Here is a 26,193-nt window from a genome sequence, read left to right on the forward strand (position 1 = left end):
ACGGGAATAAAAGTGTGAAAAATGAGGGGATAAAATAATAGGTAGAGAAAATAGTAGATTCAAAGAGAGAGGAGTGCCCGATACTTGTTGCTTCATAGAAAAAATTATTACACTTGCAGTTATACACCTCAGACAATTAACTTGACAAAAAAGTGAAACATGTCAAATTAGGAGAAATCAAGTAGTAGAGAAGACATCCAAGTTGTCAAGAGTAATGGAGCACCTTCAGCAATATACAGACAGATTTGGGGAATCATCAAGCCTAGTCTTCACCCCCATGATACGGTGGCATCTCATATAGGAAAAGGACTACTTTGCCTCTGCTACCTATATTAATTTTGCTTCATAACTCACAGCTCTGATGTCTAATTTCTAATCTATTATGTTCCTGGCTGCCAGTTAACAACTCATCTTCATGCCAACATGAGACCTTAATGCTGGAGAATGGAAACAGGTAAGTTACACTCCCCCAAGCCTGTAACAGAAACAACCTATTCCTTCTTAGCCTTTATTTAAGAAAAAAACTTAGCTTCACTTTGGTCTCCTCTTGCAAAAAACACTACATCTAAGAACTAGCATTAGTAAATCTAAGAACTATTATTTCTCCTATTTTTTATGACCTCAGAATAGGAAGAAACTGGATAATAACTGCTGAGTTTCTCAGCTTTTCTCTTTTTTTTTTACAATTTGTCTTGCTATATGTCCCTGCTTAATCCTAAATTAAGATCTTTAAGAACACTGCAACACCTTCAGAATAAGAATAGTATGATTACAGTAAGAATATACAGTAAGAACAGCACCTACTGAACACCTCATACCACTGTATTCCTTCAATAAGACAAACAGCAGATTCTTATGATCTGGCTTATCCAGAAATCTTTCAGTGGCAGATGTTTTCAGATAGAGAGACAGAGCAAGCACCTTCACACAGCTTATCATTGTTAATCAGTAAGTCAGTAAGCAACAATTTCCCTCTCGCCATTCTAATGCGGTTGAAACACTACTAGAGCACAATCCGCATCCAGGAAAACAAACAGCTTCCAAGACCCACATTTCCTACTCAGGATACCAAGTGCTGCTTGAAAACAGCAATACAAGTTGCTTCCTCTATTACTCACAAGACACTTGGCAAGTATGCACATAAAACTAGTGGCATCCATGAACATAAAATGGTAATCTCACAGTGAAAACATCAAGTCTAGGTACTCAGTTCTTCCTAATTATCTTAAATAGGACCAGGAATTTTCAGGAAATGCAGACACAGTAAGTCAACTAAGCACTCTTACATGGATATTCTCATCTGCCTTTACACAGCCACCAAGAAAAGATTTTTGGACTGTTAAATAAAAATAATTTCTCAGTTGGAAAAACATATACATTCAAAATAATATTTAGTTAATTAATGCTTCATAAAGTAAAATTTATCAGCTATTAGTAACTCCAGGGTTTTACAGTAGTACTAGTAGAAAAAATAATCTTGAATTAAAAAAGAGAAATCGTTAGTGTCTGTGTTAACATTTTTTTTTTAGTCAATCTTATTTTAAGAAGACACTGAATAGCAGGTATCTATTACTAGTAATAACCTGTATATTACCTGTAGCAAAAAAACAAGTTTACAAACAGAAAAATAAAAACAAACAAAAAAATAAGCCCAGAGAATTAAGCTTTCAATCATCTTATTGATACAGTCCAGCAAAAATAGCTGTACATCAGCAGCATTTGAGACCTCGGGATTTGTGAGAGAAGCACAGCACAGCTGCAGCCAACAGATACTTACCCGAAACGCTGCAAGGATGATTCTGGTTACTTTCTCTTTGACAGATTCCTGAAGAATATCCGACAGCACAGGGACAATATTGTACCGACGAAGATATTCACACATTTGAGGGCTAAATGCCAGCAGCCAGACACAGAAAATCATCTGATACTGCAGCTGAAAACCGCATTTGTTGCTCAAGACACCCATGATGCTAAAAAATTGACATAGTACATATTTAATTTTTAAATAATGACTACATTGCACTGCTCCAATCTGAAACATTAAAAGAAATAGTATCAAGAACTTATTGGAAAGAGCTGCTGAGGATGAGCATGCAACACACACTTCACAGTAACCTACATCACTATTTATCATTGTAGAAGCAGCTTGTTCAGAAAGCCATCTTTTAAAGAGATGGGTTTTTTCACCTTAGCCTTAGTGCCATAAAGCAGCTTTTCCCATGTGAACTGATGTATCCATCTTCTGGTTCACCAAGACAGTTTTTCTACTGGTATTTAAAGCATTATTTGTCATTCTGGAAGAATCGGAGAAATCTCAGCTACTCATTCAGACTTAAGAAGAAATAAACAGAACAAAATCAACACAAATTGAACTTCGTTCCTGAATTGTACTTGTCCACAGGAGTGTCTGAAATGAGCTGAAGTATTCATTATTTACCAGCAATCTCTCAGAAAATGGCTCATAGATACAAATATACAAAGTACTGCTAGAAAAAATGTAGTATCACAAGATCTTAAAGAAGACATCAAGCAGATGGTTTGTTCAACTGAAGTTTTGAAAATTAAAAAGGAAATTTACAGGTCAATTTTGATATATAACTCAATTTGAAATTTAAAAAAGAATCTACATTCAAAAACATTCTTACCAAGTTTAAACATGGTGAAACACAGGTTTATCGTAATGCTTTAATACTTGGTTAAAAAGCTTCCTTGGTTTCAGAAGTGTCATCTTGACACATAGAAACATCACTTGAAATTTTACTTCACTAGGAATTTTGACTTTTCTCCATTTCAGTGTAAAGGAGTACTTTTCATTCAAGTGCAAATTATGTACCAAGCATCCCCAGTAGAGGCATAGATGGCAAAAAAATTATTTTTAGGCAAGCATTTTTTAAATAAGATTAGTGCTGAAATCCTAGCCTAATGCAAAGCTATTTATTAGAAGAATTGGAAAAAAAATAACCTACTTGAAACCATACAGGAAAAAAAGCTGGTCTTAGCTCCAGAAAATGTTTCTCCTTTCACTAATATTTTCAGACAGAATAATTCTGAACTCAAAGACTAGGATGATTGGCAGAAACTCATTTCATTAGTCCTTGTTCTATTAAAAAATAAACATAACATCTTCAGCTGAAGACAAATTGTTATATTCCTGTTCAGATACATACTCAAGCAGTTCTTCTTCATTAAAAAAAGTTACATTAAAGCCTCAACAGTGCAAGTTTCATTTGTCTATTTGACTGTGTTAATGTTTGAAAACAAATCTCTTTTGTATGCAAACAGAGCAGCTGTCTGTTACTAGAGAGTTCAATTCCAAAAAGAGGTCATTGGGGAATGTACTACTGCATGCATGTAAGTGCATGTATATCCATATAAATTGAAATAGGTGCTCACCAATTTACTCCATCTGCCTCTACCCATGCAAAGCGGTATTCATTGACCCTGAGCATCAGCTGCAGACATCCAGCAACACATTGTACATACTGGGAACTCTGGGTGAAGAGAACAACATATCACTTCTTACCAGAAGAGTCAGGTAGTAAGTGCTGAAGTACAGTTTCCCTAATTAGACTTTACTGGCATAAAAGGAGAGAGTTCTGAATATTAAAGAAGTGTTATGCAAGTGATACCACTTTACATTATCAGAACATTTGAACATGCCTTTCTTCAGTATCTATGAATGAAAGCCATCTTCTGTTTGAATAAATTTGCCAGAGCATGTTTTTCTCTCTTCTTCCTCAACTGTCAGCATTACCTTCACTAACACTAATCATACATTAATCAGATATGCTGCTGATAAAATGTGTTTGCTTTTCTCCTCTCTATAAGCCTATTCCCTGAAAGTCTCATGGTAGCTCACTCACATAATACAGGATCAAACCTTTCAAACATTTAATGAAGTAAAGAAGTTAGGCAATCCCATATGAAAAGAAAGGAGGCAATAAACAGAATTGAAAATAAAGAGTAACTCATTCTGTGTCTCTCATGAGATATTTAAGTCCTTTATGTAAAAACTAAGTCTGTGCATCTGGGCTCAAATCATCTAGAACATCCATTTCCCTGTGAAAGTATTCATTTTCACACCCCATGCAAATAGAACAGCTATAAACACACACACAGCTCTCCCACTCCAAATAATGCATTAATTTATCTGCATCACCAACCCATTGAACTTGGAGTTTTCTTTTTAAAGAGTCTGTCATAAAAGCATTGTCTTCCAACACCATTATAATTGAAATTTTGTAATAGATTCCGGCTCTCATTTCCTGTATAAAATGCTACAACTGCATCTCTAATTTATTCTGAAATTAGCCAGGACCTGCTTGAAAATCCTGCATAAGCTAGATCTGAAATCCGAACACTAATGAACTTAAGACAATACTTACCCACTTTAATTATCCTAAAACATATTTGCACTCTGCTGCTCTGGGACCCTGCCATGGCACAGTACATCCATGCAGTGCCACAGTGCAATGAATACCGATTTCTAAGCAAGTCAGAGGAGCTCATGGCTCCATAATAAGTGCAGTGTGCTGTAGAACTATTTACTCTTTTAAGGCTGTATGCCAGCGGGTTGTCAGGCTAACAAAACCTAACACTATGGAACACAGATCTGCACACAAAATATTGAAATACTTCAACTTATATGCTCAGGGCATTGTTTTATGTCCTACCCATGCTTGACGGTCTTGCACCTTTTCTACCTTAAACTCCAGATGGGGGTAATTTAAGGTAATTTGAGAGGCTTCTCCTCTACATGATGCTAACACTTGAAAGCCATAACTACACTTTGAAGAACAACAAATCCCAAGTTAAGTCTTCTGAGAAACTGTGACCACTTTTAGGCTGCAAAAGGAACAAAAGACCAAACTGAATTCTACTCCACATTCAAGAACTATGATAAACTGCCTCATCATGCCTCAACATCACAGAAAATCCAGATATGATGGTAATTTGCACTTTTTATACTGCCACAGTTCATCTCCAAGCTCAGCAGCTATAGCTACATGAAATTCAGTATTTAAAAAAATATTGATGCAAAAAGAACAATCTATTTTCCTCTGAATTCAAGCTATTCAAATATGAAAAGCTTACACCTTTGAAAGCACTCTTGCAATTTCATGCTACAGTGGTTTAGGGGCAATATCAGCTTTAATATCTGATGTGCCCTTTTCTAAGTTCTGCACAGCACAACAAAAGCTTCTTGGTGTCAGGTTTCTTCTACAAGTCCAAAAGCTCAGTGGTAAACAGACAGTACTGAATAACAGAATCATTTGGCTGGAAAAGACCTCTAAGATCACCAAGTCAGGGACCTAAAATTGTTTGAATATTAAGTTAATTTTATATAATTTTTTCACTTTTTAAAAAACAGAATCCTAGATACATCTACAGCTTTAACAAGACAACTAACTTGTAAAATATACACTTCCACTGCCAATACTCTATGTGAAATCAGTGTTTAAAAATACTTTTGTTTCTTGGCGCCATCACCTGGCACTCTGTTGTACAGTTCTGATTCCAAGTACTTCTTATCACTGGCACCAGAAGAGATCTGCACCTTAATCCGAGGAGTGAACATCACCTGCCCAAAATAGCAGATTGACAGATTTCAAAGATATACTCACATCACTTGTGGAGACTGCTCCTGTATCCACAGAACCCCCTGTACCACGTAGTTTCTACAAAAAGAAAAAAAAAAAAGTTTAAAATCAGAGCTGTTCTTCACCCTTAAGGAACAGTTGTTACCAAGTTTTTTTCAGTGCTCCAATCTATCCAGTCATTAAAAAAAAAAATGAATCTGGTAGATATTTTTTCCTGCTTAGTATATTACTGTAATATATTGTATTTATTTCCCACACACTTCATGTCAAGAAGAATATGCTCAGGACTGATCTGGTACATCAACATTTTTAATTATTTAAGTGTGGATTTATTCAAGACAATTATTTATCTGAGAATTTGCAAACTGCACTCTTGCATCTTCCTGAAGGAAATTCCAACTTCAAGATTCTCCTTACAGAGAAAAAAAATAAAACTCCTTTTTATTAAGCCCAGTTTGGAAAACTGTGAAAAAAATACCATTAATAAATCTACTGAATGTTTCTCAGCTCTCCAGAATCCACTTCTACTACAACACTAAGAGAATGAATGACAAATCACAGTGTTTTTGAAGGAAAAATGTCCAGAAATGAATACAAAGGAGAATGATTCATCTTTGAAGGACAATCCAGAAGTAAGTGGTTCAAATTGAGCTGATACCATAAAAATACTGTCCAAATAAGTCAGAATTTATGCAATTTCAAGACACAGGACTAAAAGTAAAGGCTTTGTACTACAGAAAACTGGAAAAAGGTTTTGATATTCAGTTTCTGCTGCCATGTGACTTTTCTTCCCAGCAAAAAGCTCTGATAACCAAAATAGTAGAGGCAAGATGAAAAGAAAAAAACCTCACCTCATTTCTCTTTCTCCAAAAGAAAAAAAACAGTGAAAACAGTGTTACCCAACAGAAGAGGCAAAAAGATTTATAATTCACTTATATTTCAAGGACTGGAGTAAATGAGTAAAGAACATTTAACTTTAAAAATGACAAAGTAAAATTTCATTTAAAAAAAAACAAAACCAAAAATATACCTCTTGTTTGCACATTTATACATTCATATTCTTAAAGAAAGTTTCCAAAGATACTGTAAAGTTTAAACAAAAGCAACTTTTTACCTGTGAACTAAGCTGAGTTTTAATCCAGTTGTAATAGTAATTCAAGTCACTGCCTTCCATAAGCTCCCTCCCCCAAGCAGCCAGTTTGGCAATAATTCTTGCTGCCTGAAAAAGAATGCAATAAACTGATTTTTCAAACACAACAATTCCAGAATTCAGTGAGAAGTTCTGTAAACTTTGGAAACCAATTTTAGATAAAAGATAGTCCCTAACAAAAATCTACTTATTTTCTGTATAGGGGACTCTTCATGCCCGTTATCAGTTACCTGCAGCTGTCAAAGTTCACAAGGCACCAATAAAGAATTCAGAAGAGGATGGACGGAAGCTGTTGATGGGCTACTGCTCAGAAATCAATCAAAAGCAAGATACTTGATGGCCTAACATATGCAGACTTGATTTAAGTAACATGCCAATAACGTATGGTAACATAATACTGAAGTATTTTTGTACTTAAACCAAAGGTAGTCATCTTCAAGAAGGGAGAAGTTTCAAGCCCAGAAAAAGAAGAGCACAAAAGTAAAATGGAAGGTACAACTTAAGAATGAAGTTTGGGAGTAAAAATCTAGTTATGATGCCTTATGTCTTTAAGAATACTTTAACAAGAGTATTTCTACATCAGCCTTTCCAAATTATATTTGAAGTAAATTTACATTGCAGCCTGCAGTTAATTTGCAAAAGCGTTTGAGCAAACTTACATATAAAGAGGCAGTGTAACCAAGAAATTACTGAAGCAGGGGTTCATTCAGATGCACACATTTTCATGGTGCAGTGAGGACACTATTCTAGCCCCCTTTCTAACTTACTGCATTCACATGTGCAGCACCACCACTGATTTCTAAAGAGATTACAAGTGTGAGTTTGGAAAAACAATCGCTACACTAAAAATGTGTCAAATCCCCTTCTGAATGCCAGTAAGTCACCCTATTAAATCCCTCCAGTTTTAAAACACAAGATACTAGCTCTCTAGTCAACCATTCTTCTGAGCTGCTACCTGGCCCCTAAATGAGAGACCACTCATGCTTAGCAGAATTTGAGCCTACACTGAGGATGAGTATTTTTATCTGCCACAGCAGATGTAATGATACGGCATCAAAAAACTTCCAGTGTGCATAGTAAGGAGAAAAACAAAATAAACCAAAAATAATACAATCCTAAAACTTGGGTTTGAAAATGTTCATGTGCTTTAAAAAAATATGCACTGTACTAAAAGGTATAATAAACTTAGGGGATCCACTTAGATGGGATTCACTTCACATAAGATTCTCTGTGTCTTGTTAAATTATTTGTGTATTTTTGCAGTATCTAAAGAGTATCACAAATCTGAGAAGAGAAAGGCTGACCACCAAAATTTCTATACCATATGTTTATAAATGACCATTCCAGGGAGATTAAATAGTTTGCACTGCAAGGGTCTAAAAATTATGCTTTACCTGCATATTTGGGCAGTCAGCATTGTCTGACTGCTCAAACCACAATTTTGCAGGATGGGTATTCAGTAGCACTACCACCAAAAAAACCCACAAAATGAATTGTATTGGCCAAAAAAAACCCCAGCCACCTCCTCCCTCAGCTACACCAAAAAAACTCATTCACATCCATGCAGTCAACCAATTTATTATAAAATAAATAAATAAATAAAGCCTGCATTTTTTCTTGATCACATGCTAGCTCACTGTTCCAAGTTGCAGTACAACCCCAAACACAGTTGCACTGGCCACACCCAGGGCAACCAGCATGGCTTGCTCAGTGTCCTGGAATCCCTGCACCAGTTCAACCCACACAGCCTAATGCAGGCTAGGTAGTGGGTTTCTAGTTCGAGTCTGGGATTTGACTCCATCATATCATTCCACCATAAACATATGCAGTGTAGAACAATTCACAGCTGTGCAGTTTTCTCCTCCCCAAGCCATAATATAAGTTTCACTCTTGGAAACTGTGGTCTCCCCTAGGAATTTACAGTAATACAAACATATTTTTGCCTCACAAGAAAAATATCCTGCTGAGATGAAATGGCTAGTTCTCAGCACTGACAACAGAAGAATATTAAGATCCCAGAAAAGCTACTCCATATAAAGGAGCAGCAAACAGTCATCAAAACACAGCAGAATCCATACACTGGACATGGCTGTACTGGGTCTGGCTGGGATAAACCTATGGATTTGCTTCATAGCAGTCCATATGACGCTGTGGTTTAGACTGGAGTCCAAAACACTGCTGGTAATGTATCAATGTTTTAGCTGCTGTTGAGCAGCACTCGAACAATATCAAGCACTTCTCTGTTTCTCACTCTACACTTCCAGTGACTCAGCTGATAAACTGAGCATATTAGAAAATAAGGTTCATCGAGGTAAAGATATTTCCTTTACACAAGATGAGAAATTCCACAACCGGCAGTCATGGTAAAATATTTTCAGTTATGTTATACTGCACTTATTGTTCTAAAATTTTTAAAACCTGCCCTAATCTCCCAGAAATAAACTGCAATGCAAATTAACTATATAACTTTGCTTTTTGAAATGTGGTTAGGTGAAGCCTGTACTGAGAATGACTCGTCTAGACTGAAAGAGGAAAACTTTCCACTCCAGGCAGAAGTTTAACTCCAAATTCCAAAATCTCCTTAAAAAAAAATAGAACCAGCATTTTTCTCTACCATCTTCAGAGACAGGTTCATTTAAAACTTACCATATGCACAGTGAAGAGATCTTGTCGATTCAACATTGGCAGAAAATAGGACCATGCAGTGTTTTTACCACGTTTTGCATAATCAAAGAAGATGCAAACACGCTGATGATTTTCCTGTAAAAATTGAGAAAGAGGAAAAGATGACAGACTTGTAAAAGCATTCGACATAAAGCAGTTATTTGCTCCTTGGTATGTTGGCATAGATTATCAGAGTGTATCCTGGCTTGTAAGAGCCTATGGAAATTTTTCAGCTAGACTGAAAAATTACTTGTGGATACAGCTCATTTCAGCACTCCAACATTAAGCCTGGAGATTTCGGGTGGAGGAAGCAAACCTTGAAGCCTTGAAGTTGTACCCCACTACTGCAACACCTGCTTGAGCAAAAACATGTATTCTTTTGAACATGCAAGTGGAGTAAGGCAAATGAAAACAAGCTAAATACTGTCATTTTTTACAAATAACACTACTTGTCATCCAACCAATTATGCTTGAATAAAGTCCATACAAAGTTTTCAATGTTTCAATGCTACTTCCACACAAGAACTTCTTCTATAAGTGAAACCTTGGGGTGTAAATGAAGCTTTCCATTCCTCTCAACGGGAAATGAGCTCTTCTCTCCCTGATGAGGCTGCAACTGATTCAGCAGTTATCTCAGGCAACCTGCTTATCTGAAAGAGGACACTGCCACCAGAAGTCTGTTGTCCAGGGCTCCTATCCTGAGCCACAAGAGACTACAACTACCTGAGCCTGGGCACTGGTAACAGCCTCTTAAAGTATTTCCCCTAATGATCACTATGCAAAGAAGCCATTACAGTTCTCCTCACAGCAGGCCAAAGAACAGGCCATATAATCATGGAGGAGAAAGAAAAGCTCTGCTGTTTCCTAATAGCCTAGAATATAGACAGACAGTCCCAAAAAATCTCACATTTGAATTCTTGCTTTTCCTCAAGCATTTCCATATGCTTTCCAGCCTGGTGGATTGGAAGCTTTCCTTCTCAAGAGATGTCTCCTCATTGAAGTGAAACTACTACTACCAAGTACACAGCTCCTATCAAGGACGGCAAATGAGAAACTCACAAAAGGACAGTATCTCAGTCCCCACTATCCAGACATTACCATTTTCAAACTCCTCTAGCTAGAAAGGCTTTTCTCCATCAATTCCACACCCTGTTATTAACTCTAAGGACAAAGAACCAGCTAGGTAAGCCTCCTTGTTGGAATATGATCCATTAAGGACAAGATGACTGGAATGTATCCATGATTCAAACACTGGCATCTTACTGAGCCTTAGAGCTTCAACCAACCCTTCCTTGAAACTAACAGTCCTTACCTCAAAACACAAGTTTTCTCACTTACACTCTTCTGATTTTCTTTTCCATCCCCCTGATGGAGAAGTGAGTGAGGGCTGTGTGGTGCTTAGCTGGCAGCTGGGGTTAAACTACCAATGGTATTGTACCACATGGGCTGCAAATTGTTGCCCTGATCACTGACTCAAGCGTCACCAGTTATCTGCCAGTTATAACCTTTACAATGATCTATTCTCTACATGGCATGCATAGAAAGGCACCCAGAAATGTTCTCAAAATTTTTTGTTCAAACTATGAAATAAATAAAAGTAAGATCTCAGGACAGAGCCTTTGGTGGAGAGCTTTTACTCTGTGAGGGCTTGCTTGATAAGAAATGGCAGTTAGATCAAATAAATCACTGTTAGCATCTGAATGTGCTAAACAGTCTCACTAAGAAAGATCAAAACTCACCAGATCAATGAGTTCAGTTTACAACATAACTAAGGAGGAGACAGACAAGTCTAGAAGCAGAAATGCTGAAATAATTTCAATATGCTGTCAGTCAGAAGACTTGTCTGGTTTTCTGTTAAGGTGCAGGATCAAGACAGAAGGGAAGGAGCGGAAAACTTCCCGCAGACCTGAAATATGTAGCGTAGCACCTACACTGATAAAAAGAAAATTCTGAAGCTCTCACATCAACAGTTGAATAATTTAGTAGCTGTCATTTCTGAAGAAGCATAACGAAGTGCGGGTGGTACTGCTACCTGCACCAACTACAGTGTAGGTTCTTAAAGATTTCATAAGTAACAGACTGTGCAGTGTGACGAGGTCACTAATCCAAAGAAATTGTTCCAAGAATTTATCAGATGAAGAGAGTAAGAAATGTTTCCTCAAGGATGGCAGTATGCTAACACTCTCCACCTTCAGAAGTAAGCAGAATGGTGATAATCTTCTGTGGTTAATGCCACGGTAATTTCACATTTGCCAGCGTTCAAAAGAAATCTTTCTCAGAAAGGTCATCAAATCAGTAAGTAGAACTGCTAGAATAATCCTAGACCCCCAAGTAAGCTTTTGGTGAGCTCAAAATACAGCTGACATTAATTTTTACCACCTCACAAGGAAAGCATAGAAAGATAGCAGAAGAACTACAGTCCGCCATTATCAGACAAAAGCTGGATACTGCTACCTGTGATAGTTTCTAAAGGTTCCAGCTATCAAAAGCAGCTTCAAATATTATTTGTTCATCTCATGAAACTGCAGCAAACATACTTTCTCAAGGAAAATTTTACTCAGAGTCAATAGCACCATGACAGGCCATGTCCTTGACCAATTTCTTGCTTCAAATCTTTGAATGTACTGAATTAAGACAAGTCAGACAAAGACCAGAGACTTCATATCCACCACAAGAAAACTGGGCAAGACTATTTACATGAGCATGTACTGGCAGGACAACGGGGAACGGCTTCAAACTAGGAGTAGGTTTAGGTATTAGGGAAAGATTGTGAGGCACTGGAACAGGTTGCACAGGGAAGCTGGGGATGTCCCATCCCTGGAGGTCTTCAAGAACAGGTTGGATGGGGCTTTGAGCAACTTGGTCTAGCTGAAGTTGTCCCTGCCTACAGCAAGGGGGCTGGAACCAGGTATCTTCAAGGTATCCCTCTAACCCAAACCATTCTACAATTCTGTGATACTGTGGGCTCTTGTGCCCAGGCAGCCTGCAGAGACCCTGCCCTAAACTCACAGTCACACTGTTGTTGGGCAATATGCTGCCTTTTGACAAGAATCTTACACGTGAAAACATGCAACCAGGGGTTCATAAGGCACCACTGGCTGTATGCTCCAAGCCTCGAACATGACCAAAACAAAACAGAAGTCCTTTTTCAGCCTTGCTGAGAGGAGATGTCAGAAGTTAGGAAAGTCTGAGATAATGCCATGTGGATGTCTGCACACAAGCCTTCTATGCCAGCATCCCTGAATAATGCAATCACATACAGCACTGCAAGTCAGTGCAGCCTTTCAGATACTGAAGCAGAATTTCTAAAGTGAAAAAGGCATTCAACTTCAAACAAAAGCAAATATGTAGTGTGCACCAATATCTCTATTCTGCTGTATCACTATAAAGCTTGAAAAATTTAAAGCCATTACATTTAACATTAAGAATTCCATACATGCCACATCTGGGGCAGGGTAAAATATAGCCATGTCACAAAGTCAAGAAAACACATACATCTAACCACTTATGACAGATGCAATACAGCAAGAGAGAGATTATTCAAAAATACTTTCTGTGACTACCTGGAATAGTTATTCCATCTGTTCAAAAGTGGGCCAGTGAAAGCATTACCTGTGGGGTATTAATTCCATAGCACAGGGGATATCATCAGCCTACAAACACTCACAAGTTCTGAAAAAGGGCAAGCGAAAGGATTACTTCTCTGGCCACTGATGCACAGAAAGCAAGACTCATTCTTCACATAAGTAGACAGAATAAAGAAAGTTCTCACACACTGAGCCAAAGTTTGTCATCTAATGTGTAAACCAAAACAAGGTATTTCCAACTCAATGTCCCAATCAAAGAATGGCACTGAGGATCATTTTCATCTTCTCTGCTTCTCGATGTTTGTGTCACACTTGAAAAACAGTAAAACTAAATGAGAAAAAGTGACCAAGCTACAGATGAGTAAATTGCTGCCACCACCACTAGCTATTATCCTATTAGCCTAGGTATCACAGCACTCAGGGCTCTATTGTGCAGACAGGCACATGAGAGAACACCATGTCCTTTAACATGGTCCCCATGTTATGCAAACTGTGGAGAGGTTCATGCTTTTCAACAGGCCTGTTGAAATACTGAATACTCAGAGCTGGAATTAGAACTCACATGGCTCACATCCTAGGGCAATACCCTAAACCAATAGTACTAAACACATTTCACTGTAACCTTGGATCAAATGTATCATAAACCAGAAGAGAAACTATCAAACACAGATGATTTATGTGAATACTAGGAAAAAATGTCACCCAATTCAACCCATCTTGTTACATCACTACAAATGCTTTATCTTAGCCAAGATATCTTCAGATATTTATCTTCAGAGCAAGGAAACATAAAAGCGGGATTACCTGATTGAGTAAAGCCTTTTCCTGAGTTATCCCAATCAGCTCAGCAGTCCTGAGACCAAGTTTAATAGCCAACTATTATAACTGCTGTCCACAGCTAAAAAGAGCTGTATGTTACACTGAATTAAAAGTTCCTGGTTTAACCATGCAGAATTTCAGAACATGTTGTCCCAGACAACCTAACTTATGTTGGAAACCTGAAGCTGCAGAAACTACACCTTCTTGCTGAGGGTGGCCAAATTAACACCTGCATAGGGAAAGCTTCAACAACTTTAAATGAGAAGTCATATCCTCCCCATACCACAGGAAAGAGCTGAGGTCACAAGTCACAGAATTTTAGAATTGTTTGGGTTGGGAAAGACCTTTAAGATCAGTAAATCCAGCCATTCATCTAACACTGACAAGTCTACCACAATATAAGCCAATATATCAAATGTAAAAAGTGTTTAGAAAAAAATTCTGCAGATTAAGATCACATAAGATGAAACCACTATGCAATACTAGCCTTAACAACCAAGTTCTGCATTAAACATAGTTGAGAACCAACAGAAAGCATAAATGTTTGTTTTACTTCCAGAATTTGAACATATTACATTAAGTTACCCTTACAACCTTAGGTCTAACATTTAATCTCTGAAGACAGGATCTGAAAATTTAAGAGAATATTTTTAACACAGTATGACAAACACCTGAAAATACATGAATTACACTAAGGAAACATTCAAGCATGCATTTAAAGACTTAAAAATAATACAGATTATTGACCTACTTGCAGCATATCATCAACCATAGTCAGAATGTACTGAACAGTCTGTTCCTTGGAGATATGAGTCATCAAGTTTATAAATGTTTTAGCACACTGGAAAAATAAAAAGAGACATTAAAATTAATATTAGCAACTGTCTTTGTTCCTTTTGATAATATAAAACAGGACCTTATTAATTCACAGTTAAGTCTTCCATAAGCATCAAGCATCCCAACATCTTATTCAATTGCAGTAAGAGATTAATGCATTTGACATTATCTCACAAAGAAAATTTTCTGTCACATTGGTTGCTATCCTTTACAAATTGTTTTATGGCTTTCAAATAAAATAAGTACTTGCTAGTGAAAGTCACCAATATGCTTGGTTGAAAGCCAGATTAGAAAAGTTTCCCTCAGCACCCTTTTTTTATGGTAGTGAGAAGATCAAGTAAGCTGACAGAACAGCAACTAAGAGTACAAAAAAAGTTTCAGCAATTTGAATGGAGGGAGGAAGACAGGTAATTCCTCTGTTCACTTACTATATACCTTGTAGAAAAATCTTTGTTCATCTTTGAAGAATGTTACAATTTCAGCAACAGGCAGAAATAATTACAACAATACTTTTTACACTTCCTTCTTCCCCTTCACTACATTCAACTAAAACAGAAAGAAAACTGAATTCTGGACTGCTACATCATAATTATATAGTGAAATATAAGGTACACCACACAAGGTTTTGTTACTATGCAAACTATGATCCATCAAATAACATTAACACAGGACAATGTGGAGAGGAAAGAAATACAAAACCAAGACAAATTTTGCCTAAAATTAAAGTAGAAAAAATGGCTAGAAATGTTTGTGTGTTGAAAGCATCTACTCCTCACCTTCCTCCCTGCTTCTCCCAATCCTCTTAACGTCTGACATTCTGTGCTAGAATCTCAGGCTGAGATTCTACTGATTCAAATATTATTAAAGTGTCTTCAGGCATCCTGCCTGGACTCCATAATGGCAAAGGGCTGATTCAGTCCTGAATCAGGCAATGCAAAGGTCTTATCTTACCATGCCTAAAATGACACAAGACACCCATGTCTAACTGAATCCACCTTAGCAGTCAATGGACTCCATGCTGTAACTAAATTATAATTGCATAGCTAACTAAGCAGAAATCTCACTGGTAGCAGCTGTCATCAATAAAGAAAAAAAGCGAAAAAAAAGAAGTGACTCAAGTACAGGTGTGCATGATTAAGTAAACTGGGATGAGGGAAGACTTGAGCTAGCTTGTCCCACAACAGAGTCAAAGTCAGATGGCATTTAAATATTATTTAGTAGGTTTTGAAAACAATGAACTAACATCCAACCCATATCTAAGGAAAAAATAAAAGAATCATGATAGAAAGCTTTATACTTATTCCTTAACATCTTAACTGTATGCAGCCAACAGTAAAATAAGAGTTGATATGAAAATTTCCTTCCTCCCCAAAAAGACTTCATTAAAAGAAAGTTACTTGATTGCCTTCTGTTTGCAACAACTCCTGTTTTTCTTCTGGATTTCTTTTCTGTTCAAATCTTTGAATAAATTCACAGTCTTCACCTGAAATCATCTGACCTCTGAAAAACAAAACATTAAACCGTAAATACATGAACAGTAAGTTGTAAATAGCTGTACTGGGTTCACATGGCAAGGTTTTGTTAGTAGGAGACTGCTTGGGTGGCCCCCCATGTCAGACAGAGCCAGCTCCAGGACAGACCCACCACTGGCCAAACCTGAGTCACTCACTAATGACAGTAGCACCTCTGTGATAACTTATTTAAGGAGTAAAAATTGCTGTGCAACAGCAGCCTTAAGACAGGACTGAGAATATGTAGAAGAAACAACTCTACAGGAGACTGCCAGATCAGTGCACAAGGAGGGAGAGGAGGTGATCCACATGCCAGAGCACAGATTCCCCTGCAGCCTGCAGTGAAGACCATGGTGAGGCAGCTGTCCCCCTGCAGCCCATGGACATCCTAGGAGGAGCAGAGATCCACCTGCAACCCACAGAGGACACCCATGCTGGAGCAGGAGATGTGCCTTACAGGAAACTGCAGTCCATGCAGGTTTTCTTGCAGGACCTGTGGCCTCAAGAGCGATGAATGCTGGAGCAGTCACCCCTGGAACACTGGAATCTGCAGAAAGGATCCATGCTGGACCAATTTGTGAATGACCATAACACATGACTAGAACACCTCAGGATGGAGCAGCAGAAGAGTGTGAGAAGGACGGTGTAGCAGAGATCAGGTGTTATGAACTGACCACAGCCTCCATACCCCATTCCCCTACACCACTCAAAGCAAGGAGGCAGAGAAGTTGAAGCAAAGTAGAGCCCAAGAAGAAGGGGAAGGGATAGGAGGTGGTTTTTAAATTTTTTTCCTGTTTTTCATTAACCTACTTAATTTAATCAGGAATAAATTAATTTAATTTCACCAAGTAGAGCCTGTTTTGCCCATGATGCTAAGTGGTCAATTATCTCCCTGTCCTTACACCTCAACTCTGGAGCTTTCTCTCATGTATTTTCCCCCCTGTTCTTTTGATGGAGCAAGAGTATCCTGTCCTGATGGGCACCTAGTGACCAGTCAGTGTCAACCCACCATACCAACTTTGTTTTCTTCATCTTGAGCTATCACAGAATTATACAATGGTTTGGTTTGGAAGTGACCTTGACGATCATGTGGCTCCAACCCCTTTGCCACGGACAGGGACGTCACTTATAAGATCAGATTGTTCAGGGCCCAATCCACCTGGCCTTGAACACTTCCAAAAATAAAGCAGCCACAACTCTCTGGGCAACCTGTTCCACTGCCTCACTAACCTTGCAGGAAGAATTTATTCTTAACATCTAATCTAAACCTGCCCTGTTTCAGTTTAAAACCATTGCCCTTTGTTCTGTCCTTATATGCCTGCACAAAAAGTCTCCCTCCCTCCTTTTCATAAGCCCTGATAAGGTACTGGTAGGTCTCCCCAAAGCCTTCTCTTCTCCAGGCTGAGTAACTCCAACTCTCTCAGCCTGTTTTTGTAGGAGAGGTGCTCCAGCCCTCTGACCATCTTGGTGGCCCTGCTCTGGACCTGCTCCAACCAGTCTGTGTCTTTGTTGTGCTGAGGATCCCAGAGCTGGATGCAGCATTTCAGGGGGAGTCTTGTGAGGGCAGAGTAGAGGGGATACAGTATCAACCATATCACTTTACCAATGCTGTATCCCACAAAAAAATGTAACAGGCTCCTTCCTGCAAAGGGTCTTATGTAAAAAAAAATAAAACTAATGGTGGAATAATCTCTCAAAAGTTTTCCTGATGCATCACCTCTGAACAGCATTGTCTAAATAATTTTTAAACTTCCAGTGAACTGTTGTGGACACCTATAACACAGCAGATGTCTACTTAATCTTCTCTTCAACTTAATATTCAAGTGGTTACTGCCATAATCAATGCTATTGCAGAAAACAGTTGACTCAGCTGAAGAGTCAGACAGACTTGGAGAACACTACTGGGTTGGTTTTCTTTTATAATACAAAACTTCACATCACAAGAAATAAAAAAACTTGTCAAAATAGTACAGTCAGGTACTCTTCAGGTAAGAAAAGTAATTTTAAATCAAGTAGTCCTAAAAATACCCAAGATTTTAATATGTGACTAGCTTTACTAGGTAATACCAGGAGGGCTTCAGGAAAGAAGAAAATCATGCACAGTCACAGGGGATGAAAGCATTAGGCATTCCTGCTTCAGTTATTTCCAAATTCATCTTCTCCTAACATTTCCCCTGAATGAAACGCTTCTTCCACATTGCAAAGCTATGTAGCATGGACTCTTCACCCATCTTTTCCATATTCAAGGTCAGTTTTCAGATGTTCCATGACTAGAGATTTCATTAAAGTCATTGTAAACTTTGCAGGAAGTATTCACTTTTTTTTTTTTTTTCAACTGGCTCACCTAGATTCTTGAAATAGAGAAATAAGACCTACAATGTGTTCTTTTCACTCCTCTTACTTAAATGATTATGTCTTGAGTGTGGTCTCATCACAGAGCCATCTTTTATCTATTTACTATTTGAGCAAAGAACATAAGTAGTCCAGTGCCATGTGTGCTGTTCCTGTATTCGAGCTGCTTTGTTATAGATATCCTCGTATGCACTGAGGAAATCAAGATTTACTAGATGGAAGATTCCTAAAGCCAGTGATAAGGTAGTCCTTGCCCAACTTCTGCAAGAACTTATAGATGAATCATATGTGTTCAGCCAATGATGACCATGCTGCTACCATGCTTTTTAGACTGACCTATGTTCTTTCTTGCCTATTAAGGATGGATTTCAATAGTAATGGAAAGAGTGGACAATTCATCTGCCACAAATACTGGATTTGAAGACCCATAACTAAAAGCCTCTTTAGTTTCAAATAATGCTGACCAAGCCAGGGACTCATGGATCATACTGATACAAAAGTAACTAGGTAAGCTGCTGTTTATATGAATATTGCCATTTACAAAACACTTCAAAGAGGACATAAGATGAACCCTTAATTTTTAGCTTTGATGTTGGAGAAAGCCTCAGCCCAAGAAAAGAGATACCTCTTCAGAGTATTAGAAGAGGTCAGCCAACTGCAAAGGAAAAATGCTTTCAAGCTATTGCTTTTATCCTACATTAGGCCACAGGAAAAAAATGTGGGGATTGATATTGCTGTTAGGAAAAAAAGACAGTGAAGTTTACTCTTTATTGTTTTGTTAGCAGCAATCAAAAACACATCTTCCAACCCATACAAAACACTACAAGCTATCTGACAGCTTTTTAAAGAAGCTGATAACATTTTATCTGATTAGTAGCTTTAGAAGTTTCAAATGCACCTATTTCCATTCATCTCATTTTAAAACGAAAATTAACTGATTATACAGTAAACCTTAACCAGTGGTGGGGTGAGGGGAAGAAAAACCAACCAAAAAACATGAGAAAGTACAGAACAGCCTCAGACAGCTGATACTGAGTCCCATGACGCTATTACACATTTTCCTCACCCCCTCTTCAAAGCAACAGAAATTTCCCAGCACCTTTTAGCAAACAAGCAACCAAAGCCTCCCTCCATCCCTCTTCCTGGCAGCCATTTAATTTGCTGTTTTCCAGGATGTGTCTATAGTCTTTTGTCAAGATAGAAATCACTTTGAGCTTCAGCTGTGTCTTGGATTCAGCTGGGATAGTTAATACTCTTCACAGTAGCTGGTAAAGTTCTGTGTTCTAGATCTAATAGGAATCCTTTATTATTATTATTATTATTATTATTATTATTATTATTATTATTATTATTATTTCTCTTCCCTTTCTGTCCTATTAAAGTGTCTTTATCTCAGCATGTGAATTTTCCCTTTTTTTTTACCTCCTGTCTGAATGTATCAGGTTTAGGCCAGGAGCCCTGTAAGCACCTTTGAAAGCTCTATGCCTGGGATACCAACAGCTGCCTTTGAGAGCACTTAGTAGAGGAGACAAAATTGAAACTCTAGGATTTAGAAAGCAAGAATTTGCAAGAGCGCCATTTTTTAATCTGCCTGATTGCTCAATATGATTCAGAAGCTTGTGATTCCTTCTCTTAATTATGCATTTCCTCCAGCAACTCTTGTTCCTTTTTTTTTGTTTGTTTGGGTTTTTTTCTTTGAATGATTTAACAAAAGACACTGTGGAGGTTCGGGTATTTTTGTTTGGTTTTTGCTTTGTTTTGAGTTTTTAATATATAAAAAAATGGACTATATATGCAGCAAATATGAAGCTCATAAGAAGTCATTATATCAAAGCATAATTTCTTTTATCTGCATATCTACAGTACTTTGCATGTACCTAGAGACACTAAATTTGTCCAATTGCTCAACAGTCTTAGCATTACCAAATTAAAACAGTAAAACAGACTGAATGTACTCTACAAGACTCAACCATATTTGAGAAAAAAGAAAAAAAATACAGAAGAAAACCCACACACACACTACAAATTAGGAAACTTCCATATTTCCTCTAAGACAAGACTGGCTTTTAAAGTCTGAGATATTTAACCTGCTTTAGAAGGTTCTTCCACCCCCAGGAAAATAGAACAGATATTTAGCATCGGAATTCACAAACATGCATGTGAAGTATGTGAAGAAAACACACAGAAAACTATGTACAATTTAGCCATCACGTATCTCATCTGATTAAATATAAAGTATTGTCAAATGCTGTGTAGCTAGAAAACCTACAGTGCAGTAAGGTGCCAGCTAAACTCTGAAACAAGTTCAGTTTCCACAGAACTCATTTACTGCCTAAGAAAGCAAACCCAAACCTGCTTCAAGCAAGCCAACACACCCACCCCTGGCATTCCGGCACCCTGAGGCAAATGCTGAAAGCAACCACACAGAGCAAAACAGAGACTGTCTTTTCAACTCACAGAGGGCATCCACTCTGAACTGTTACAAGCCTCAAGATCCAAAGGCAGCAAAGCCCATACAGAACTAATGGCCTCCACAGGCCAACCTACACATCACCTTCCACTGTTACAAGCTTTGTTACTTTTTTCTCCCTCACTCAGACACAGACCTCAGCTGGAAGACAACATAAAGAAAGGATAAATTTTAGCACCAGAAAATAAATTATGTTTTTCCACAACCTAATTTTGTAAGGAGCAGTGAACACACTAGCAAGCTGGTAATACACACAATTGTCATATGTAACAGTACACAGAAAAAAAACATCAAAAGTCAGCAGTTGTGTGTTAGCATAGTTTGATATTTAATTTACAGTTACAACCTTCTGAGATGGAATAAACACTATGTCAGTTAATCTTTAGCTTGAACTGACTCTACAAGGAGTCAGGCTACTGAAATCTGACCAGCTACAAGTAAGCCATTTTACTTTTGCACTGAAGAACAGAGAGAGCAGAAAAGAACTTCAGAATGCCCTTCTGTGTGACCCTGAGTCCAATGCTGTTGCAAACGATGCAATCTTTAAAGCACCTTTATACACATACAACTGCCACAGCCAGAGAAGAAAAAATATTTAATCAGAATTTCTTGTGAAGTTCTTTGACTTTAACTACATAAGTACTATCTATCTATATTTTTAACTATCTATATATAAAACTATATTTACTATCTATAGTTTCTTCAACTACATAAATATTGTCTCTAGTCTAAGAAGCATAAATCATGTCACACCTGAATTGATGTGTTAATTTAGGGAAAAATATTTCCTCTAATTTAAAAACATCCGATGACTTGAAGTAATGCCTTCATATATTTATATGCAAGTTTACCACAATAAGTGCACAGACAGACAGAACAAGGAACTCAAAAGAAAGAGAGCTGTCCTTCCAAGCACCCCATTTTCCTTCTGCTCTACAAACCAGACCAAACCAAACCACTCCGACCTGCCTGTAACAGGCGCACCAAAGAAAATACTTTCCACTCATTTAATAATGTGCTTCATTCCAGAAATTAGTCAATACAACTGCACTGACTGACTTTCCAAGAAATCCCTCAAAGCTCAGCCTCAAAGACACCAGCACATCCCAACCTGTCCATTGTTAAAAAAGACATGTCCACATCAAGGTATGAGTTTATTTCCTTTGGAAGCACCAAAAGTTCTGCCGATGTTTTTCAGTAACTCATTATAAGAAAACTCCTCAGCCAAAGAAGTAGTTATCTTCAAGATGCTCTACAATCTCTCTGGCACCATTTAATTCAATCCTTGAAGCCAACTTAGCCAGACAGCCCAGCTGTTATCAGTAAATACAAGACAAAAAAATTATATTTATTTCAGAGCAATAATAAAGAGAACACATAGTCATTGACACACAAAGGATGCCAAGCATCAAAAAGTCTCACTTTTTCTCTCACAGGATCACAAACAATAGCCAGATGCACTACAATAGCCACCAAAACCTGGCTAATTCAAAAAGAGGAAGAAAATAACTAGTTTATTCTTTCTTCATAGACTCCAGAACAAAATCAAGTCAAATTCTACAGGTAAAATCTGAAAAAGAACCCTGCCCTCTGGTCAAAAGAAGTTATATAAAACTTTGCAGCCAGATTTACAAAAAAACTCCCTGTTTCTTATACTGCATCAGAGAAAGAGAATCCCAAAAATGAAAGAAAATTATTAACAGCAGACCACATAGTCAAACAAATAATATTACATAAATACAACTCCCTGTCAAATAGAATCACCCCCTATACCAATAAAAGTAACAGATTTTTCTCTCCAGCCCTATAGAAACACAAGAGAAGCAGTGAAAGAATCTCATATTCACTTCCATGAACAGTGAACAACTGTACTCCCACTTTCATCCTGAGTAACTGCAAACCAGCTGTTCACTGCCACAGCACAGGAACAGCTGTTCAGGTAGCCTTGGGACACACTTCCTATCAAACACATAAGAGGGCACACTGTAACAGCAAAAGCCACTTATATTGTTTGAAAAGTGCTTGGGAGCTGCCACTGTCTAGTTACCACCCTAACCTTTCTCTTTTGCCTGCAAAACCACTGAGTATCACACTCATCCAGGGACTGATCTTAAAAATAGCCTAGCAAAAAGAAGTTTCCTCAGAAGATCAGTTCCTTTATGCAGATTTATTGTGCAGATATACGATCACATAGAAAAGAACAGTACAATTCAATTAATGGAATAAGCAAGTCTAAAATACACAGGACAGGGCAAAGAAGGTAGTCAACAGTAAGCTTCCACTGGGCTAGCACTTCTCAGCTTAGATATGCACCATTTTGCAAGGTTATTTAATATATGACATTTATATGTATCACAGCAATGTGAAAAAAAACTATTTTTTTAAGTAGTATAATGTTGATAATCACAAAACATCATCAGTGTGGTTTGTACCCCTACAATCGTGAAGATTTCTGCCACTTCAATTACAAAGCAATTAACTATAAAATAATCTGCTATTATAAATAGCAATTTACACTTCGTCACTATTCCTCATACCTACCAGTCACAAGGAATAGTCTGCAAGAATGCTGCAGTTCACTTCAGAGTACAAAGGACTAGAGAAAGTCTGTTTCTTCTCCCCATTTCCTACCTCACCCATAAAACTTTTCCTCAGCTTGTCTCTACATCCTCTCAGGATATTTCTCTTGCGTCTCCTACTGCCATCATATCCATGCCAAAGGAAACTCTGAGCTTGCCTGGAACAGGAGCACAGCTCTCCCCAGACTGAAGTATTTGTTTCAGCCTACTCCCAGATTTACTTGTTTAAGTTGTCCACTGGTATTAATATTCCTTTACTTAAGGTACAGCTTAATTTCCCAGACTACCACTCTAGTTTTGCTAGTACCATTTGTATTACCACAAAAAGCACCTCAGCAATAGACATACCATACCAACACTTAAACCAGTTATTACTGTAAACTCTTCTTAATTCAGCAGTCATCCAATAAGGCTAAAATTGAGACTGGTGTTTGGATTACCAGAAAAAAGAAAAAAACGGTTTTACCACACGCAAGTGCAAAACTGTACTATTTGCTATTACAGCATTCAGTTGACAAAAGTAGAGTTCCCCTTCTGAAAGTAAGTCATAAGAAAATTTTCCACAGCCACTTCCATTTAATATAGACTTTTTCCAACTACTTCCATGTAGACAGAACATTCTTCACTGCAACATAATGCTCCACAGTAGCCTAAAATCTCAAAAAGTCTAACACTTAAAAGGGGAAAAGAATGTATAATTTTTTTACTTACTGGAGATATGACTGCCAGTTTACTTTGTTTGCCCGAACTTCAGCAGCTTTGGCAGCAATGATGTTTGTTGGGACAGCAGCATCGACAGCACCTCGGATATCCATCTTGACTGATAATTAAAATGTACCTAGAACTGCAAATCAGATTTAAGACCTCTTATTAAACAGCAGAGTATTTGTCCAATATTTTAAAGAAATAAAAAGAAAAATCTGTTCCCAGGTGTCTCACTCCTTAACACTGTACTAGTTAAGTTTCTGAAAAAATCCAAGTTTTATAAAGTATTTAAAACGTGGCTTATTAGAAACAAACAAAAATAATATCTACACACTCAACTGCAGGCAATCATAAGTTTACTAAAATAAAAGACACAGACCATTACTAGATAACTACCAGCCTTGTGAAACCTTAAACAATGAAATTAAGTTATTTGAATTAAGGTGTCTCTTCTGCATCATCCAAGCAGCCATACAGATAAGAGAACCCGTCTTCTTTCCAAATCTTCTTCCCAGGGTTAAAATCCATATTTAACAAGTCATGTCCTCCCCACCCCCACAAACGTGGTCTGATTTATTTCAGGAATTTGTCTAAGAGTATTTAGACATTAGAAACACACAAACTACAACTTCAGGGGAAGAAAACCCCATAAGTATATAAATTAAAATGATGCTACACATACTTGACAAAAAAATCAAGATCATTAGTGTACAGAAAGCAAACTGAAAAATAAATACGAACAGAAGCTCTTTATCAGGATATACCACATTACCACAGATAGTGACCTTCACCACTTCTTTCCCCTTCCTTTATGGTTTTAATCTCCACCTGACTTTGATGCCAAAATAAGAAGTGTGTTGGCAAAGACTTCAGATCCAGCTAGAGCTGGAATTCATTACAACCTGAACACCCAGCCTCTTCACTCAGCCTGTTTCTGGACTGTTCTGGCCCCTTTCACAGACCAAGCAAGAGCAAACTGGTACATTCAGGCCTATCCCTGACAAGCACACCTCGCTTTTATGACTGAAAGAGAATACAGTTCTAACAAAAGAAAGGAAAAAAATGAGGAACTATCCTGGGCAAACCGAGGAAGACAAATGCCCTCCCTTTGAAAACACTTCTACGAGCAGACACGCACACAGGCGGCACCACTCTGTCCTTCAATGACCACTGAAGGTTTCCAGGCTCTTACTGACCCATCCAGAGCCACTTAAACACTGCCCGAGGGCAGAGTCGGGAAGAGCGGCTTCAGGAGCTGCAGTTAAGCCGAAGAAGCACAGAGGCGCCTGGGACAGGGAGAGACCAGGCACGGTCCTGTCGCTCCCTGCACAGGCTCAGGGGCACGGTCGCCTCCCGAGGGGCCCGCCAGAGCCCAAAGCCTCGCGGAAGCAGCGGAGTCCTTCGCACCCCCCGGGCCCGCCAGAGCCCCCGCGAGAGGCCGCGCGGCCGCACGCCCCGACCCCGGCACCCACCGCGCCAGGGCCAGGGCCAGCTCCCACTCACCGCAGGGGCGTGCAGATGGCGGAGACCGTGCAGGGATGGAGGGGAAGAAGGAGGGAATGGAAGAAGAAGAGCGAGAAGAGGCCGCGGGCGGCCCTGGGCAGCCCGGGCAGCACCGCGCACCCGACGGCCCCGGCGCTGCCGCCGTCATGTGACGCCGCTCACGTGAGCGCGACGGCGGCCCGCGAGGGATATGCCGCACCACCCGCGCGCAGTCAAGCGTGTGCCTGCATGGCTGTGCTGGTGTAACTGCATACACGAATTTAGAGCGCATAAATATACACGTTTATATGTACCTGCACGTGTCATAGACCCATAGGACGGTTTGGGTTGGAAGGGACCTTCAAGAAGATCTGATTCCAACCCCGCTGCCTGGATGCAGCCCAGGACAGGGTTGGCATTCTGGGCTGGGTGCACAT

General features: G+C 38.6%; 1 protein-coding gene across 1 annotated transcript in view; it reads right to left on the reverse strand.

The window, feature by feature from the left end:
• Positions 1 to 25,929, reverse strand: part of ATP6V1H (ATPase H+ transporting V1 subunit H) — a 48,146-nt gene extending 22,217 nt beyond the window's left edge. Inside the window, exons 1-9 of the mRNA XM_058832524.1 lie at positions 25,778 to 25,929; positions 24,281 to 24,413; positions 16,055 to 16,157; positions 14,572 to 14,661; positions 9,397 to 9,510; positions 6,715 to 6,819; positions 5,625 to 5,678; positions 3,394 to 3,491; positions 1,778 to 1,970 (exon numbers count right to left, since the gene is read on the reverse strand). Coding sequence (XP_058688507.1) covers positions 1,778 to 1,970; positions 3,394 to 3,491; positions 5,625 to 5,678; positions 6,715 to 6,819; positions 9,397 to 9,510; positions 14,572 to 14,661; positions 16,055 to 16,157; positions 24,281 to 24,384 — 861 coding nt within the window. The 5' untranslated portion in view covers positions 24,385 to 24,413; positions 25,778 to 25,929. The remainder of the gene's footprint in view (positions 1 to 1,777; positions 1,971 to 3,393; positions 3,492 to 5,624; positions 5,679 to 6,714; positions 6,820 to 9,396; positions 9,511 to 14,571; positions 14,662 to 16,054; positions 16,158 to 24,280; positions 24,414 to 25,777) is intronic.
• Between the last annotated feature and the right edge of the window lie 264 nt (positions 25,930 to 26,193).

Source organism: Poecile atricapillus, chromosome 2 (assembly GCF_030490865.1).
Source record: "Poecile atricapillus isolate bPoeAtr1 chromosome 2, bPoeAtr1.hap1, whole genome shotgun sequence".
In the NCBI taxonomy this organism is placed as follows: domain Eukaryota; kingdom Metazoa; phylum Chordata; class Aves; order Passeriformes; family Paridae; genus Poecile; species Poecile atricapillus.